Source organism: Lytechinus pictus, chromosome 3 (assembly GCF_037042905.1).
Source record: "Lytechinus pictus isolate F3 Inbred chromosome 3, Lp3.0, whole genome shotgun sequence".
Classification (NCBI taxonomy): Eukaryota; Metazoa; Echinodermata; class Echinoidea; order Temnopleuroida; family Toxopneustidae; genus Lytechinus; species Lytechinus pictus.
The window spans coordinates 31,711,795-31,728,757 of record NC_087247.1 but is presented as its reverse complement, the minus strand read 5'-3'; the positions used below and the strand labels follow the sequence as shown (position 1 = coordinate 31,728,757).

The 16,963-nt window shown below is 34.6% G+C and overlaps 1 protein-coding gene across 1 annotated transcript in view; it reads left to right on the top strand.

Annotated features, from left to right (window-relative positions):
* LOC129257440 (kelch-like protein 18) overlaps positions 1–14,430 on the top strand; it is a 28,857-nt gene extending 14,427 nt beyond the window's left edge. Inside the window, exons 6-10 of the mRNA XM_054895761.2 lie at positions 2,885–3,021; positions 3,514–3,736; positions 6,439–6,543; positions 7,244–7,355; positions 8,219–14,430. Of these exons, the coding sequence (XP_054751736.1) occupies positions 2,885–3,021; positions 3,514–3,736; positions 6,439–6,543; positions 7,244–7,355; positions 8,219–8,602 (961 nt within the window). The 3' untranslated portion in view covers positions 8,603–14,430. The remainder of the gene's footprint in view (positions 1–2,884; positions 3,022–3,513; positions 3,737–6,438; positions 6,544–7,243; positions 7,356–8,218) is intronic.
* Positions 14,431–16,963: the final 2,533 nt, after the last annotated feature.

Here is a 16,963-nt window from a genome sequence, read left to right as displayed (position 1 = left end):
TGAGGAGGCCAGTGGCCTCATCCACTGCAGACTAGACCAATACTAAATGGGCTTAAATGCAATTATTAGACCGAATAGGTTATAAAACAAACCGGTAGTAAACGAAGTAAGATTGAACCATGTGGGATCATGAGACGAAATTCAGTAAGAAAAAATTGTGTGTGTGTGGAAAATTTAAACAATTGAATAGACTTGATGAATACAGATTTTTTTTTTTCAGAAAAGCAACGTTTCTGCAGATATACATGTATGTTCACACAGTTAATTCATCTTTTCGAATTCATTCTGTTTGGCAAACTCAGGAATCAAATGAATTCATATAAAAAGTGGTGGAAACTCATTCATTTATTTTGAGCATGTTTCTAACAGATTGGTGGCCTCCATGTCATTCCCTAAAACCTTGGCCATCAAACATGCTTTTTGCAACAAAGATTGGCATGCACTCTTGAGAACTGTTGCATCGGTTTTTCCAATTGATGATAATTATCCTGTATGACACAAAAAAGTCAAAATTATGGTCTACCTCTTTTATTTACATCTACAGTGCGTCCCAAAAAAAACTATACACTTTTGAAATGGCTGCCAAATAAAAAATGTAGCACTTTGGGGGGAAAGACTTATAGATATGGAAAGCCAATAATGTCAACTTTCAAATGACACCAAAAAGTTGGAAAACTATTCATGCTTGAGCGAGCACTGCCCACTTAAACAAAGGGTATGAAAATTAGGGTGGGCCGGAATTAGCCTTCCAATTTCTTTCAGGTTTGTTTGTTTGGTACTTGCAAAGGTTAGGGTTATTTGGTGAATTAAAGATCAGTTGTGATCAGTTTGTTGTTTGTGAAAATTTAATGCGTTATTAAATTGAAATTTAATGCATGGGTAATCATGAATTGCAATTTTTAGTGCATTATTTTGTCTTTATCATGTGGATCTCAACAATGTGTTCATGACAGTCAGGAGAAGAGGGGGTAATATGACTTAGGTAGGTGAAGTACGTTGATGGGATAAAGGTCAACAGAACATTTAGCAACCCCTCTCTCCATCTCAACCTCCCCCCCCCCCCCCCCCCCCCGCTTCTCTTCTCCTGAGAGACTAAGCTCGGCTAGGCTGGGCAGGAATTAGCCTTACAGTTTTTTTTTTAGTGGTTAGTCCTTTGGAACTTGCTAAGCTAAATTAATGAGTGAGATAAGTTTTGGTTTCCTAGGCAAATTTCATGAGTTACTAAATTGAAATTTAATGCATGAGTGAACAGGACTTGTAATTTTAGTGTAGCATATTCATCTTGTGGACCTCAGAAGTGTGTTCGTGAGAGTCAGAGTAATGTTGATGGTACCTGTTACAAGCAAGAGCGCGAGATATGCTAAGACTTGGTTAAAAGGGCATTCCTCTTCTTTTTGTCCTTTTACACATTAAAAGTCATATGTACTCTCCCCTCTCCACCTCCATTTCCCAGCCCTGCCCCCCTCTTTCTGTCTCACTTCCTGGATTGTAGCCTATTCAAAACTTAACTGCCAAGTGACCGGTGGCTGATGGTCAGTTTTTTTATTGAATGATTACCAAGAAATTTAATGATTATGATGATTAATGAAATAATTTATTGAAAAAAAAATGAATGTTTGATTGATCACATTGCACATTGAATGAGTTGATTTACTGATAAATTGTTGATTAAATGATAGGAAAAAGTTGATGCCCCAATTCAGAAATAATCATTAAATCAACATTCTGCTCTGGACTTTGCGCACATGACAATAGCCATCAGTCTCTCAACAGGAGGGGAGGGCGGGAAAGAGGGAGGGGCGGGGGCTGAATGTTCTGTTGACCCTTATTCCATCAACCTACTTCTCCCACTTAAGTCCTATCTCACCCCCTATTCTCTCGACTCCCATGAACACATTGCTGAGATCCACATGATAAAGTTTAAATGCTGCCCCAAAAGAGATCCAAATGATACAGTTGAAATGCTGCCAAAAAAGTGTAATTTGTGTTCACTCATGCATTAAAGTTCAATTTAATTATTCATAAAATTTGCTTAAGCAACCAAAACTGGTCACGGTTGATCATTGATTTATCACAACGCCCTTAACTTTGCAAGTTCGAAAGGATTCGCCTCTCAAAAACTGACATAAATTGGAAGGCTAATTCCAGCCCACCCTAATTTTCATACCCATTGTTTAAGTGGGCAGTGCTCGCTCAAGCATGAATAGTTTTCCAACTTTTTGGTGTCATTTGAAAGTTGACTTTATTGGCTTTCCATATCTATAACTTTTTCCCCCAAAGTGCTACATTTTTTTATTTGGCAGCCATTTCAAAAGTGTATAGTTTTTTTTGGGACGCACTGTATATTAAAACTTAAACCCTGCATAAGTTTCTGCAATTCAGCCTTTGGCTGCTAATTTGATTTTGCAGTATACAAATAGCGAATAGGCATGAGTGCGGTGGTGCGAGATTTCGCGTGAGGTGAAAGATGCTCTATTCAATGAGGCGTTAACCGAGTTGAATAAAGCATCTCTTTCTTTCACCACATGCGAAATCTCGCACCATTGCACGAATAAGAATATTCGCTACTTGTGTTGTACAACGCCTCGGAATTTAGCGAAAATACGAAAAAGAAACACAAGTTTTTCCCTGCAGTAATGTATGAAAAGGGAGCACAATTATTGAAAACAAATACAAGAGCAACTTCATTTTTACTGAGCGCAATGAATTAAATCGTATTGTAACGTCACCTCCTCAAGCCGTGCAACGGTACATTTTGGATGGTACATCTTGTGTGCAACGGTACAAATGTTTGACATTCAGCCTCTCATTTGCTCGCGTACAACAAACAAAGTAGGTGTTATACAATAATAGATAGTATTTGGTTTTCTATCAATCCATTTAGGGACCTAGTAGACGAAGCTAAAGACTACCATTTAATGCCAGAAAGACGTTCTCTTCTTCAAAGTAAACGCACCAAACCTAGATGCTGCAATGACATTTCGGGTCTTATCTATGCAGTAGGAGGCCTAACACGCTCAGGTTTGTCAAATTTCACATAAAAACTCATGGCCATGATTATAGCTGAGTCAAAACGTTTAACCACCATTCACATGACTGCTGAAAGCGTAACTGTTTAGCCATTTTGTTTACCGTTTGTGTTGATGTGAATAGTAACTGGAACTGAAAGTTCTAGAAATCGTTCTTTCAGAGTCAAGAAAGAAAAAAAAAAACTCTTCACTGTCTTGGAATTTTCTACTTTATCAAAATTATTTGTAAGAAATATTCACAACTCGTAGACAGGCATTTGATGGTGTCAAAGAAATCTTTGTATCTCTTGTTTGGTTTAACTTTTTAACTTATATTTTGATAGCTTTGAGAAAAGACTTTCAGATATGGATTTTTTTTTCTAATTTTGATTTTGGAAGACCTTGCCTGTTAAATTATTGTTGGTTTTCAAGGTGGAGGGTCACACGTTTTCAACGTTAATCAATTAGTACTAAAAATTGCCAATGTCTCTTCAATGCACACTAGGTGAATCATTGAATGCAGTAGAAGTCTATGAACCTGTCAACGAGACTTGGAGTGTGACCAAGCAGATGACAACGAGACGTAGCCGGGTTGGCGTAACGGTATTATCAGGACGATTATATGCTGTAGGAGGATATGATGGTCATTCTAGACTGAACACAGTAGAAGTCTTTGATCCTATTAGCAATGAATGGTGGGATGTAGCACCCATGAATCATAGGAGAAGGTAGATATAAACTTTTAGGACCAAGTACATAGAATCATAGAAGATTTATTCATTTTATCATTGATTTATCATTTATCATTGAATCTAATTATTTCATGTATATTAATCACCCTTGGAGTAGCAGCATGTATATGGCTGTGCCTAATACTTGTGGCACATTTATCATTGAATATGATTATCATTTCATGTATTTGTCTTATATTATTAAGCGCCCTTGGATTAGTAGCATTAGATGGCCGCATCTAATTTTTATTACACATTTTATCATTGAATATAATTATTATCTCATGTATATGTCATATATTAAGCACACTTGGAATAACAAGCATTAGATGACAGCATCTAATATTTACACATTTATCATTGAATATAATTACAGGGTGCTACATAGATTTTTTGAAGCACTTGCCCAGTCGGGCAAGTAAATTTTCAAATAGTTGGAAAATACTTGCCCGAATATAGATTTCACTTGCCTGAAAAAATCCTTCAAAACGAAGTTTTATTGCTTCAAAACAAGATATAGCCTTATAGTTTTACATACCATACCATTGACGGCTTTAAAAATACATTTTTCAACATGACTACTGATGTACCTTGTAGTTGTATTTCTTTTTTTTTTTTTTTTTTATCTTGAACATCATGACAAAATAAATGGTAAATATGCTCTTTAATTAATTTCCTAATCTCATATATTTTCCATATATTTTGGAGGGGAATAGGACACACAATAAAAAAAAGGGGAAATCACTGAAAATAACCAGAGAAAAAAAAATGAAGAGAGGGGGAGAGAATGAAAGAAAAAAAAGTAAGAAGACAGAAAGGACGAAGAAATAAGGGAAGGAAGAAAGAAAAAAAAAAGAAAGGAAGAAAGAAGGGAAAGGAGGATGGAAAGAAAAAAGAAAGAAAGAAAAAAAATAGAAAACAAAATGAGAGGAAGGAAAGAAAGGAATGAATAAAAGGAAAACAAGAAAGAAAAAGGTAAACAGAAAGGAAGGAAAAGGGAAAGAAAGCAAACGAGAGAAAGGAAAGAAGGAAGATAGGAAGTTAGAAAAGGTATAAGAATAGATGGAAGGAAGGAAAAAAATAAAAAAATAAAAGAAAGATACAACGAAAGACAGAAAGAAATGAAGGAAAGAGATGAAGGAAGGCAGAAAGAAAAAATAAGGAAGAAAAGAAAGGATGGATGGAAAAAGAAAGATCAAAAGAACCAAAGACAGAAATAAAGAAAAACAGAAAGGAAGAAAGAAAGAAAGAAGGAAAGAAAGGAGAAAGAAAGAATGAAAGACAAAAAGAAAGGAAGGAATGAAAGAAAGAAATAAAGAAAGAAAAGCGAGAATGAAAGGGATGAAGAAAGTAAGGAAGAAAAAGACAGGAAGAAAAGGTGAAGAATGGATGGACGAAGGAAGACAGTAAGAAAGAATGAAAGGAAGGGGAAAAAGAAGGAAGGATTAAAGAAAGAGGTAAACAAAGGTTGAATGGAAGGAAGAAAAAATAAAAGATAGAAAGAAAAGAATGAAAAAAAGAAAGACAGCTATAGTAACAGAAAAAATGAACAAAAGAAGGAAGGGAATTTAAAGAAATAAAGAGAGATTCAAAAGAAGGAAAGATAGGCAGAAAGAAAGCTCAAACTATCCAGTCATAAAATAAAGAAGAAAATTTATCAATTTCCTTGGCTAAAAAAATAGTTACGAAAGAAACCACGTTTATCAACATACACACAAATGCATATGTGGGACTGTCAAACAATGTATTTCAGTGTGTGCGATACAGACGATCATTCGAAACCCGATCTTTTTGAAGCATAACAGAAGTGAAAATTTCTCCTTTTACTGCTTACAAATGACAGAGCAACCCCAATTTTTAGGAAATATGGACATTACAAGAATTTTCATTGGTGAGATATGTGAATTTTGACAGTTCTGTGGGAGATTCTTCCATAGCAAACTTCGTTCGTGCAACACCGTACACCGTAGAAACTTTACTAAATGCATCGGCTGCGTGGACTAGGCACTAGCTAGCTAGGTATGCTAGACTGCCATTGATTCTGTGTGTGTGTGTACGTCTCTGAGCTGTGTGTTTATTGCAGAAAATGGCGCAAAATTTGCAATTCGAATTATAAACTTTTTTGAAAGAAGAAATTAATGATATTGCTTTTTTTTTATCTCTTTTTCTTTTCTATATTTTGATGGTGAAATATGGGGAATCTTTCTAAAATATAATTTCCATAGGAGAATTTTGCTTGCCCGATTCGGGCAAGCAGTTTTTGTCTTTGCTTCAAAACACTTGCCCGACTCTAACTTTTACTTGCCCCGGGCAATCGGGCAAGCGCTTATGTCGCACCCTGTAATTATTATCTCATGTATATGTCATATATTAAGCACACTTGGAATAACAAGCATTAGATGACAGCATCTAATATTTACACATTTATCATTGAATATAATTATCCTGTGATGTATTTGACATATATTGAGTGCCCTTGGAGTAACAAGCATTAGATGGCTGTGTCTAATACATATTATACATTCGTCTTTGAATGTAATTATTATTTCATATAAATTAAGCCCCCTTGGAGTAGTAGCATTAGATGGCCGTGATGTCTATTAATTACCCTTATTATTACTTCATCATATAAATGTAAATGATTATTTATTCACTAATATGAATCTAATTACTATTTCATGTATTTGTCATATATTAAGTGCCCTTGGAGTAGCAGCACTAGATGGCCGTGTCTATGCCTGTGGTGGGTATGATGGGATATCATCTCTCAGCTCTGTGGAATGTTATGACCCAGAAACTAACAAGTAAGTACATACTACAATACCCCATGTTTGCATGGTTTACATTCACTAGGTTGACAAGAAGTTGGTCTATTTTTTGGATAGTCTAACAAGTCATAGGCTAAACTCACAGGCCTACTACCAATATGGTCTACAGCACACTTAGTCTAATACCTACTAAGACTAATGCCCACTTGGTCTAATTTCTACTTTGTCTAATGAAAGTTTGGTCCATAAACAATTCATCTAACCGTAAAGCCTAAGTTGTGTTAGACCGAGTGGATATTAGATGAAATTTTGTACAGCCATAGTAGTAGTAGTAGTGGTAGTGGTAGTGGTAGTGGTAGTAGTAGTAGTAGTAGTAGTAGTAGTAATAGTAGTTGTAGTAGTAGTAGTAGTAGTGGTAGTAGTGGTAGTAGTAGTAATAGTAGTAGTAGTAGTAGTAGTAGTAGTAGTAGTAGTAGTAGTAGTAGTAGTAGTGGTAGTAGTAGTAGTAGTAGTAGTAGTAGTAATTGTAGTACTAGTAGTAGTAGTAGTAGTAGTAGTAGTAGTAGTAGTAGTAGTAGTAGTAGTAGTAGTAGTAGAAGTAGTAGTAATAGTAGTAGTAGTAGTAGTAGTAGTAGTAGTAGTAGTAGTAGTAGAAGTAGTAATAGTAGTAGTAGTAGAGAAGCAGTAGTAGTGTTGTTGTTATCATTACTACTATTATTATCATATTTTTGAACAGGTGGTATGTTGTTGCTGATATGACAAAGTCAAGGAGTGCTGCTGGTGTCGCTGTTCTCAGTGGAGAGATCTTTGCTGCCGGTGGACACGATGGTCTTCAAATATTTAGCACAGTAAGTTAACAGATTCCTTGTATCTTATCTTTGGGCTATTATGGATAGAGTTGCGATTAAACATTACTGAAAAAATCAAGCACAAGTTCCTTATACGTGCATTTCATTGGTTGAATGTCAAGATGCGTTTGACATTTTAAGTCACATTTGATTGCAACTCTTCCTGTTTCTGCAACTGGCCTCTCGATAAATATATTATTCAATTGACTCAAATTAAATAAAGAGTTGCAAATTTAATTCCTCAGAGTTGAATTCAAAAGATATCCAATTAATTTCAAGCTTTATTTTCTGGAAAATAGCCACAGGGAGTCAAAAAGAAGTTATTAGAATTGTACAAAAGCCTTACTGTTGGTGTGGAAATTGTAGTTCCTCTCAGTGTCTTTTCCAGGCTTAGGTAGGATCCGTCTGTTCTCATAACTAAACAATTGTTTAACAGATCGACTTCGAAATTGGTGTTAGTTTGGATTAAGGTGTGACGATGATCGGATTTTTGTTTATCAATCTCAAAGGTCACAGAATTCATTATATACCTTGAAATATATCTTGTTCTTGCAATAATTCAAGAACTGTTTGAGAGATCAACTCCAAACTTGATTCATATATGCATATTGCAGTGAATAATTTTGCTTTACAAATTTGAATAGCATTTTTGGTCCTAAGAGAAGAGCTCTCAAATAAGTACAGTCTTTCAAAAATATGGAGCAAATTGCAATGCAATACCTGGAAAATTATTCCCTGTATTGGATAATGATTCTTTTGCAAGGTAAAATTTGCTTTGAATATAGAGAATTTCATTGATTAAGTTACAGTAAATGTATAAACATAAATGTATGAACATATTGTCCTTGAAATTGTTTTACCAGGTGGAGTGCTTCAATCGATTCACCGGTCGCTGGACAGTGGTACAACCCATGCAGAGTAAGAGATGTCGTCTCGGAGTCACATCTTTCAATGGTAAACTCTACATCTGTGGCGGTTACGACGGCTCGAAGTTCCTCAACACCGTTGAAGTGTATGATCCTGTAGCAAACGCTTGGACCTATGCAGCACCCATGAACTCTCGAAGGAGTCGTGTAGCTCTGGTTGCCAATAGAGGGCGACTGTATGCAGTTGGAGGTTATGACGGACTTACGAATCTGAACACTGTAGAGATGTATGATCCTCAAAAGGATGTATGGACTTTTGTATCACCGATGCAGTCGCATGAAGGAGGCGTAGGTGTTGGTGTTATACCCCTTTCTGTGTGATTGCGCAACTTTTGTTGTCATCTCTTAAACTTCTCAGACACTGAATTCTTCATTCATTGAAAGGTGCCACACAACCAATAATTTGACATTCCTTGTTCCAAACTTTGTGGGAATAAGCAAATTCCAAGCTTCAAAATGGTATGCAGTTTGCCATGACTTGATGGAGAAATTTCTTATGAAATACCTTGGAGGATGTGAGAAAGTCTGATGAGTATCTTTCAAGAATAATGGTGAAAATGAGTCTTGAATAGTGAGATCACTAACGTTTATTAACAAGTTATAGCCACAGCAAAAAGAAAAAAAGAGGTAAATCAAATATCCTTATGATACATTATGAAAGGATTTTGGATTAAAGGGGTACTCCAGGTAAAAAAAAAATGATTTGAAGAGACAGAGTCAAATTAGACAAACATAAAATTGAAAATTGCATCAATATTGGATATGGAATATGTGACATTTGAAAGTTAAGCATTATTTCTGTAAAACTGTTACATTCATGTCATGAATATTCAATGAGCTAGCTGATGATGTCATATCCCCAATTATTTTTATTTATGTTATGATATGAAATTGTTTGTATTTAAATTTTGTAATTCAGGAATGTATGTATAAAAGATTGACTTCTGCTCTGATATGTAAGATTATCATTGCTGAAAATTTGTTACAAGGGAGATACGCTCTACACACATGCATGGAAATCCATGAATTATCGTGTAATGAAATAAGAAAAGGAATGCACATGGCATCATCAGCTCACATGCACAGCTGTTTTCACAAAATGTTGCTAAACTTGAGAATTCAATTTTTTCTCTTCAGAATTTTATATTTTGTTTTGTTCATTTGTTTTTATTTTCTTTATTCAGATATAATTATTTTCAGTCTGGAGTATCCCTTTAAGCTGAAAAGTTACATAACCTTTGAATGCATATCTTGTCATGATTTCAACTTTCAAATTCTAAGACCTCCTAATTGAATGGTCAGTTTCCTGCAGGCTATCTTACTGACTTTCTTTGGATTCCCAGCAGCTTATGAGGTATTTTTTGTAGTATGCATATATGTCAGGTAATTTTTAACCCCTTTAAAAGATAATTTTTAGACCACATCTTATGAGGTATTGTTATGTAGTAACTAGTATGTACTATAGCACATAACTTTTATCCCCTTAAAAGATCATTTTTAGACCATATCTGACCCTGAAATTAGCGTGGTGGATATGATCGTTCTTAGGATTTCATATTTTACCTTTCTAATCTGGCAATAATATTTATAGTATACAGTAGATCAAGTATCCAACATTCAACTTCTCTTCTTCACAACACCTATTTATGCAGGAGGTTCACCGTCTTCAATATTCAACTTCTCTTTTTCACAACACCTATTTATAAAGGAGATTTACTGTCCTCAACATTCAAATTCTCTTTTTCACAACACCTATTTATGAATGAGATTCACTGCAATGAACATTCAACTTCGCAAACAAAGATAGGTCATATGCTCTTATATACTTTGTCTTCTACATAACTATCATGAATGAGAGATGATCCTTTTTACATCACAGGAAAACACAACACATGTACACTACATATTGGTTTGGAACCAACCTGCAGTCTCGGTCCTCTAACGATGAAGAGAAACAGAACTTCCTAATAAAAATCACGTTCTTTTGAATTTCACCACCTTAAAATACACTCTGAGATAAAACTCGATGTACTGAAGAGTACATTGCTTATAAATTGATGTTCTCTGCTTAAATTCTTATATGTTGAAAACCAGTAGAGAAATGGAAACTAATAACTCCTTGTGTATTATGTGTGCATTCTTTACTGACAACGACTCACTTGATCACTACTTAGGCAAAGTATTTCGGAATGCAGTCTAACCCATGTATGAGAATGCATTACTTTTTTCTAAACATCTGATATGAACACAGCAGTCCTAAACCAAATATCCATATTGCATTTATTTGGATTTAACATACTTAATTTACAGATGTTACTGAGTAATACACGTTTTGCTATTACTTGTGATGTTCATAATTAATGGTGAACTTGAATCCAGTTAATCTTCCTTTGCTCATGCAAGTTATAAATGTTTCAAGAACTGATTTGTTCAATAAATTTGAATTTAGCAGTCACAAATAGGACTGAAATATCCAGATTTAAGATATATCATATATATGCTTACTCAGTATTTGCACATTTTTCTTGAAGTTGTGATTTTTACAATATGATCTGGAAACCAAAAAACTCTTTCCCTGATCATGCATCAGTATCAACGCATGCATGCATTGCATACATGCTTGTCTCTCTCTTGTCTTTTTATAAGAGTCGAGAGGGCTACTAGCAGTGACCCCCTTGTTGAAAAGTTCTATACAGAATGTTTTAATGGCAGTGTATTACATATTAGGTACATATATTTTGCATATAACTTCATAGATATGACATAGCCTTTTTTTTTTCTTACACAGTACATCAAACACTGCTGTAACAAACAACATATTAATGTTGAATTATCTGGATATTATATACTCTAACTATAGGTGTCAATGAGTAATATGCAATTTACTTATAGTTTTGATGTTTATTAGCATCTGAATATGATATACTTTATTCATACAATGAATAGGATATTCAGTAACTTAACATTACTATAGTTGTGGTGGAAGCTTATAACTCACTGACTGTCAATGATACTTTGAGTTACTCTAGCTTAAGGATATTGCGACATAAGCCAGCAGCGCTACCCTCGTTATACATGTATACCATTATACTTCATTTAAACTGCAGGGACTGCGTTGTCTTAGATACATGTAAACATGAATGCAGCTGTCACAACAAAGAAACAGGACTGAATTCATACATGTAAGCGTACTTGAGTAAAGTAAGCGCATAATTCTTAAACACTCCTGTGATAGAATATTTAGATAGTAACCTTACCCATATTGCATTACTTAATCACTAAATATAAAAAATCACAGAACATGGGTTTGAGACAGCCTTTTATTGATGTTTTTTCTATACATTCAATAAGAACACACTACTTACAAATAGAATATCAACAATGAATTATTTGAAATTACAACAGTCAAATGTGTACTGAATAATATACATTTTGCTAATAGTTGCACCATTTATACTCTAAATTCAGGTGTTACTCAATACATTTTGCTCATAATCTTGATGTTTATATAAGTATTCGAATTTAATATATTCCATTCATATACATTTGCTGAGTAACTTCACATTTTCTTATAGTTGTAATGGAAGCCAAAAACACAGTTGTTCCTTATTCATGTATCATGTGCGAAATCATTTATATTCCAGCTAGGAGCTGACAGTGAATGACACCTTGAGTTTCTCAGGCTTATCTATGTTTGATGTATCATGTATTTTCATTTAAACTGCAGGGTCTGTGTTGTTTTAAGATGAACATGCATTTAGCAGTCATAAACAGGACTGAATTATTCGGATGTAATCCATACATACACTTAAGTTAACGCACACTTAAGTTAACGCATACTTATAAACATAGAATATGGAGTATTTTAGATAGCAATACACATAATACACACAATTCAATACACTTATACTCATGTACATACATGTAATAAACAATATGAACAAAACAGTAAGCTACAGAACATCAACACTTAATCAACATGTCTTACATTTACTTTTACATTCACTCAATTATCACAATCACCATAATCCTTAATTGAAGTGCTGACTGACCCTAATCATAATAATAATCATAATTCAATATAAACATGTAGTTCAACATTTTACCTCCTTATGCCTCCAGGGTAAAATGATCCATTTTCCATGACGCTTTTTTGTCTCGCCTGCATAGCAGAGCGAGACTATAGGCGCCGCTTTTCCAACGGCGGCGGCGTCAACTTCAAATCTTAACCTAAGGTTAAGTTTTTGAAATTACATCATAACTTAGAAAGTATATGGACCTAGTTCATGAAACCTGAACATAAGATTAATCAAGTATGTTAGGAGAATTATTTTCAAAATCTTAACCGAAGGTTAAGTTTTTGAAATGACATCATAACTTAGAAAGTATATGGACCTAGTTCATGAAACTTGGGCATAAGGTTAATCAAGTATTAGTGAACATCCTGCTCAAGTTTCAGGTCACGTGACCAAGGTCAAAGGTCATTTAGGGTCAATGAACTTTGGTCAAGTTGGGGGTATTTGTTGAATTACTATCATAACTTTGAAAATTTATGGATCTAGTTCATGAAACTTGGACATTAGGTTAATCAAGTACCACTGAATATCCTGTGCGAGTTTCAGGTCACATGACCATGGTCAATGGTCATTCAAGGTCAATGAACTTTGGCCGTGTTGGGGGTATTTGTTAAATTACCATCCTAACTCTGAAAGTTTATGGATCTAGTTCATAAAACTTGGACATAAGAGTAATCAAGTATCACTGAGCATCCTGTACGAGTTTCAGGTCACATGACCATGGTCAAAGGTCATTAAAGGTCAATGAACTTTGGCCGTGTTAGGGGTATTTGTTGAATTACCATCCTAACTCTGAAAGTTTATGGATCTAGTTCATAAAACTTGGGATATAAGAGTAATCAAGTATCACTGAATATCCCCTGTGAGTTTCAGGTCACAAAACCAAGGTCAAAGGTCAGTTAAGGTCAATAAACTTAGGCCATGTTGGGGTAATTGTTGAATTGCCATGATCATAACTTTGAAAGTTTATGGATAGAGTGAATGAAATGTGGACATGGGTGTAGTTCACAAGTCTTAAGTCACCGTTCAAATGTCATTTATGGTCAATGAACGTGGTATTATGTCATTATATGAATGGTGTTTTTGTGAATGATTATTTTATAGTAGTTTTCAAAGTTAGCACTGCTGCTATATTAAATCGCGTAATGCAGGTGAGACAGCCAGAGGCGTTCCACTTGTTATTACAATCATTTATTTATTTGTATGTTATTTATTTAATCGTAGTAGTATTCGTATTCGTACTAGTGATGGTTTTATCAATAACAGTACTAGTTTTTATAGTAGTTTTTATAGTAGTAGGATTAGTTTTAATGTATCCATGCATACCAATACATCTCTTTTATATTAAAAAACGTAATTAAACTCAATTTGTTACAAGGGAGATACGCTCTACACACATGCATGGAAATCCATGAATTATCGTGTAATGAAATAAGAAAAGGAATGCACATGGCATCATCAGCTCACATGCACAGCTGTTTTCACAAAATGTTGCTATAAACTTGAGAATTCAATTTTTTCTCTTCAGAATTTTATTATATTTTCAGTCTGGAGTATCCCTTTAAGCTGAAAAGTTACATAACCTTTGAATGCATATCTTGTCATGATTTCAACTTTCAAATTCTAAGACCTCCTAATTGAATGGTCAGTTTCCTGCAGGCTATCTTACTGACTTTCTTTGAATTCCCAGCAGCTTATGAGGTATTTTTTTGTACATGTAGTATGCATATATGTCAGGTAATTTTTAACCCCTTTAAAAGATAATTTTTAGACCACATCTTATGAGGTATTGTTATGTAGTATGTACTATAGCACATAACTTTTATCCCCTTAAAAGATCATTTTTAGACCATATCTGACCCTGAAATTAGCGTGGTGGATATGATCGTTCTTAGGATTATCTTACCTTTCTAATCTGGCAATAATATTTATAGTATACAGTAGATCAAGTTTGTGTATAGTAGGGTGCACGAATTCCACAGCACTAATAAACAATAATTTCATGCAATAGTTGCTCCAATTCTGAAACACAGTTTTAAGTACAAGTTAAGTTTTATGTAATGAAGTATATCACTACACTACTTCACAAATTGTTGTATCAACTTGATCCTTTTCTCTTTTAATTTAGCTACTCTAAATAAAATTTGGCTTGGGTTGGGCTTTCTTAATTATTGTAATAAAATTCTGTAGTACATGTGCATTTGCATGGTTTTTACTTGACCAGTGTCACGATGGAATACACTCTAGTTCTTGTGACGCACCCAGTGATTTTTTGCGTAGCAAAAGCGAGACCGCTGTGTCACATTCTATTAAATGTCGTGTGGTTTCACGCCCAAATAACATTCACTGAACATGAGCGATGCTTCATACCGGCATTTTGGGGAGCCTCAATTACCACCAAATGGTTCATTTATACCATTTCTAAAACATCCTATCAGCCAAGTATTTATCATTATTCATCAATTTTTGTCTCGCCTGCATAGCAGAGCGAGACTATAGGCGCCGCTTTTCCGACGGCGACGGCGGCGGCGTCAACATCAAATCTTAACCTAAGGTTAAGTTTTTGAAATGACATCATAACTTAGAAAGTATATGGACCTAGTTCATGAAACTTGGACATAAGGTTAATCAAGTATTACTGAACATCCTGCCTGAATTTCAGGTCACATGACACAGGTCAAAGGTCATTTAGGGTCAATGAACTTAGACCATGTTGGGAAAATTATTTTCAAAATCTTAACCGAAGGTTAAGTTTTTGAAATGACATCATAACTTAGAAAGTATATGGACCCAGTTCATGAAACTTGGGCATAAGGTTAATCAAGTATTAGTGAACATATTGCTCGAGTTTCAGGTCACGTGACCAAGGTCATTTAGGGTCAATGAACTTTGGTAAAGTTGGGGGTATTTGTTGAATTACTATCATAACTTTGAAAATTTATGGATCTCGTCCATGAAACTTGGACATAAGATTAATCAAGTATTAGTGTACATCCTGCCTGAGTTTCAGGTCACATGACGAAGGTTAAAGGTCATTTAGGGTCAATGAACTTTGGCCAAGTTGGGGGTATTTGTTGAATTACCATCATAACTTTGAAAATTTATGGATCTAGTTCATAAAACTTGGGATATAAGAGTAATCAAGCATCACTGAACATCCCCTGTGAGTTTCAGGTCACAAAACCAAGTCAAAGGTCAGTTAAGGTCAATAAACTTAGGCCATGTTGGGGTAATTGTTGAATTGCCATCATAACTTTGAAAGTTTATGGATAGAGTGAATGAAATGTGGACATGGGTGTAGTTGACAGTCTTAAGTCTCCGTTCAAATGTCATTTATGGTCAATGAACGTGGTATTATGTCATTATATGAATGGTGTTTTTGTGAATGATTATTTTATAGTAGTTTTCAAAGTAAGCACTGCTGCTATATTAAATTGCGTAATGCAGGCGAGACTGCCAGAGGCGTTCCACTTGTTGAGTACTTACAATGTTGGGCTTGGTTAGAGTGCGGGATTTGATGATCAAAGCCTGAACGAGGTAGAAAACATGCCCCCCCAAAATGCCCTCTATCAACTGGCGACAAAAAACCTACTTTTGAGATATCATGCAAAGTTAATTTGACCTGGATTATGATATTGTTTTGTAAACTTGTGTGCCCTACACCCTACAAACGATGGGTCAATGAACTCTTACCATGTTGTGGTATCAACATCAAAAGCTTAAAGGCTCATATAACATTTTGGTAAAGATTCAGTGTGAAATGAATTATACTCAAGTATCATTTAATATTCCAATGTTACAAAAGTGTATTAGCCATCAATTGAGAAATTTGATTTTTTTTTAAGGCATCTAATGCCCTCTTCCTTTTGTGCACTTACAATAGCTGTGATTTGGTTTCAGAAAGCGACACATTATATCTTGAAAATTCTCAGCCCATTCCATGCCTGAAAAGTTTTTATATCTAAAAAAAAGGAAAACACAAAATTCCCAGATATTTCATTTCGATCGGGCACCCCTCAAAATCAGTTTCCCTTGTTAAGTTTATGTATGCTTCTGCTAATCCTTTGTATATTGCTTGGGGTAATTCCTCATACATATTTCTTTTTTTTCATGTCGGATATATATTGCCAAATCTCCACTTGTAGCGATTTTTGTGCTTTTATTTTTTTTTGTATATATTTATAATAGAATATTTGATCTAATTTACTCACATGTGTAGATTTTTTTCCTAGATAGGCAGCTTTTTCTAAAAGTCATTGCAAGGGGCCTGTTTCATAAAGACATAGTTTACGACTCATAAATTTGCACTTTTGACAACTACCATGGTAACAAGGCTTAGCTGCCAATCACAATAAAGGTTTCAAAGTTACCATAGTTGTAACCCTTCATGAAATGGTCCCCTAGACTTATGTTGGTTAATGTGCAATTATTTCATGGTTCATCATACTTCATGTTCCTGTGGTAATATAAGAAATAAAGTGATAATCAAATTTTTAATGAATTTGTCTTTTGTGTGATGTATATGGCCTGGATATCTCTGAAATATTTTCTTGTAAATATATTTTTTGTATGGGGGGTGTATGAATATCTACTCTTTTTATTCATT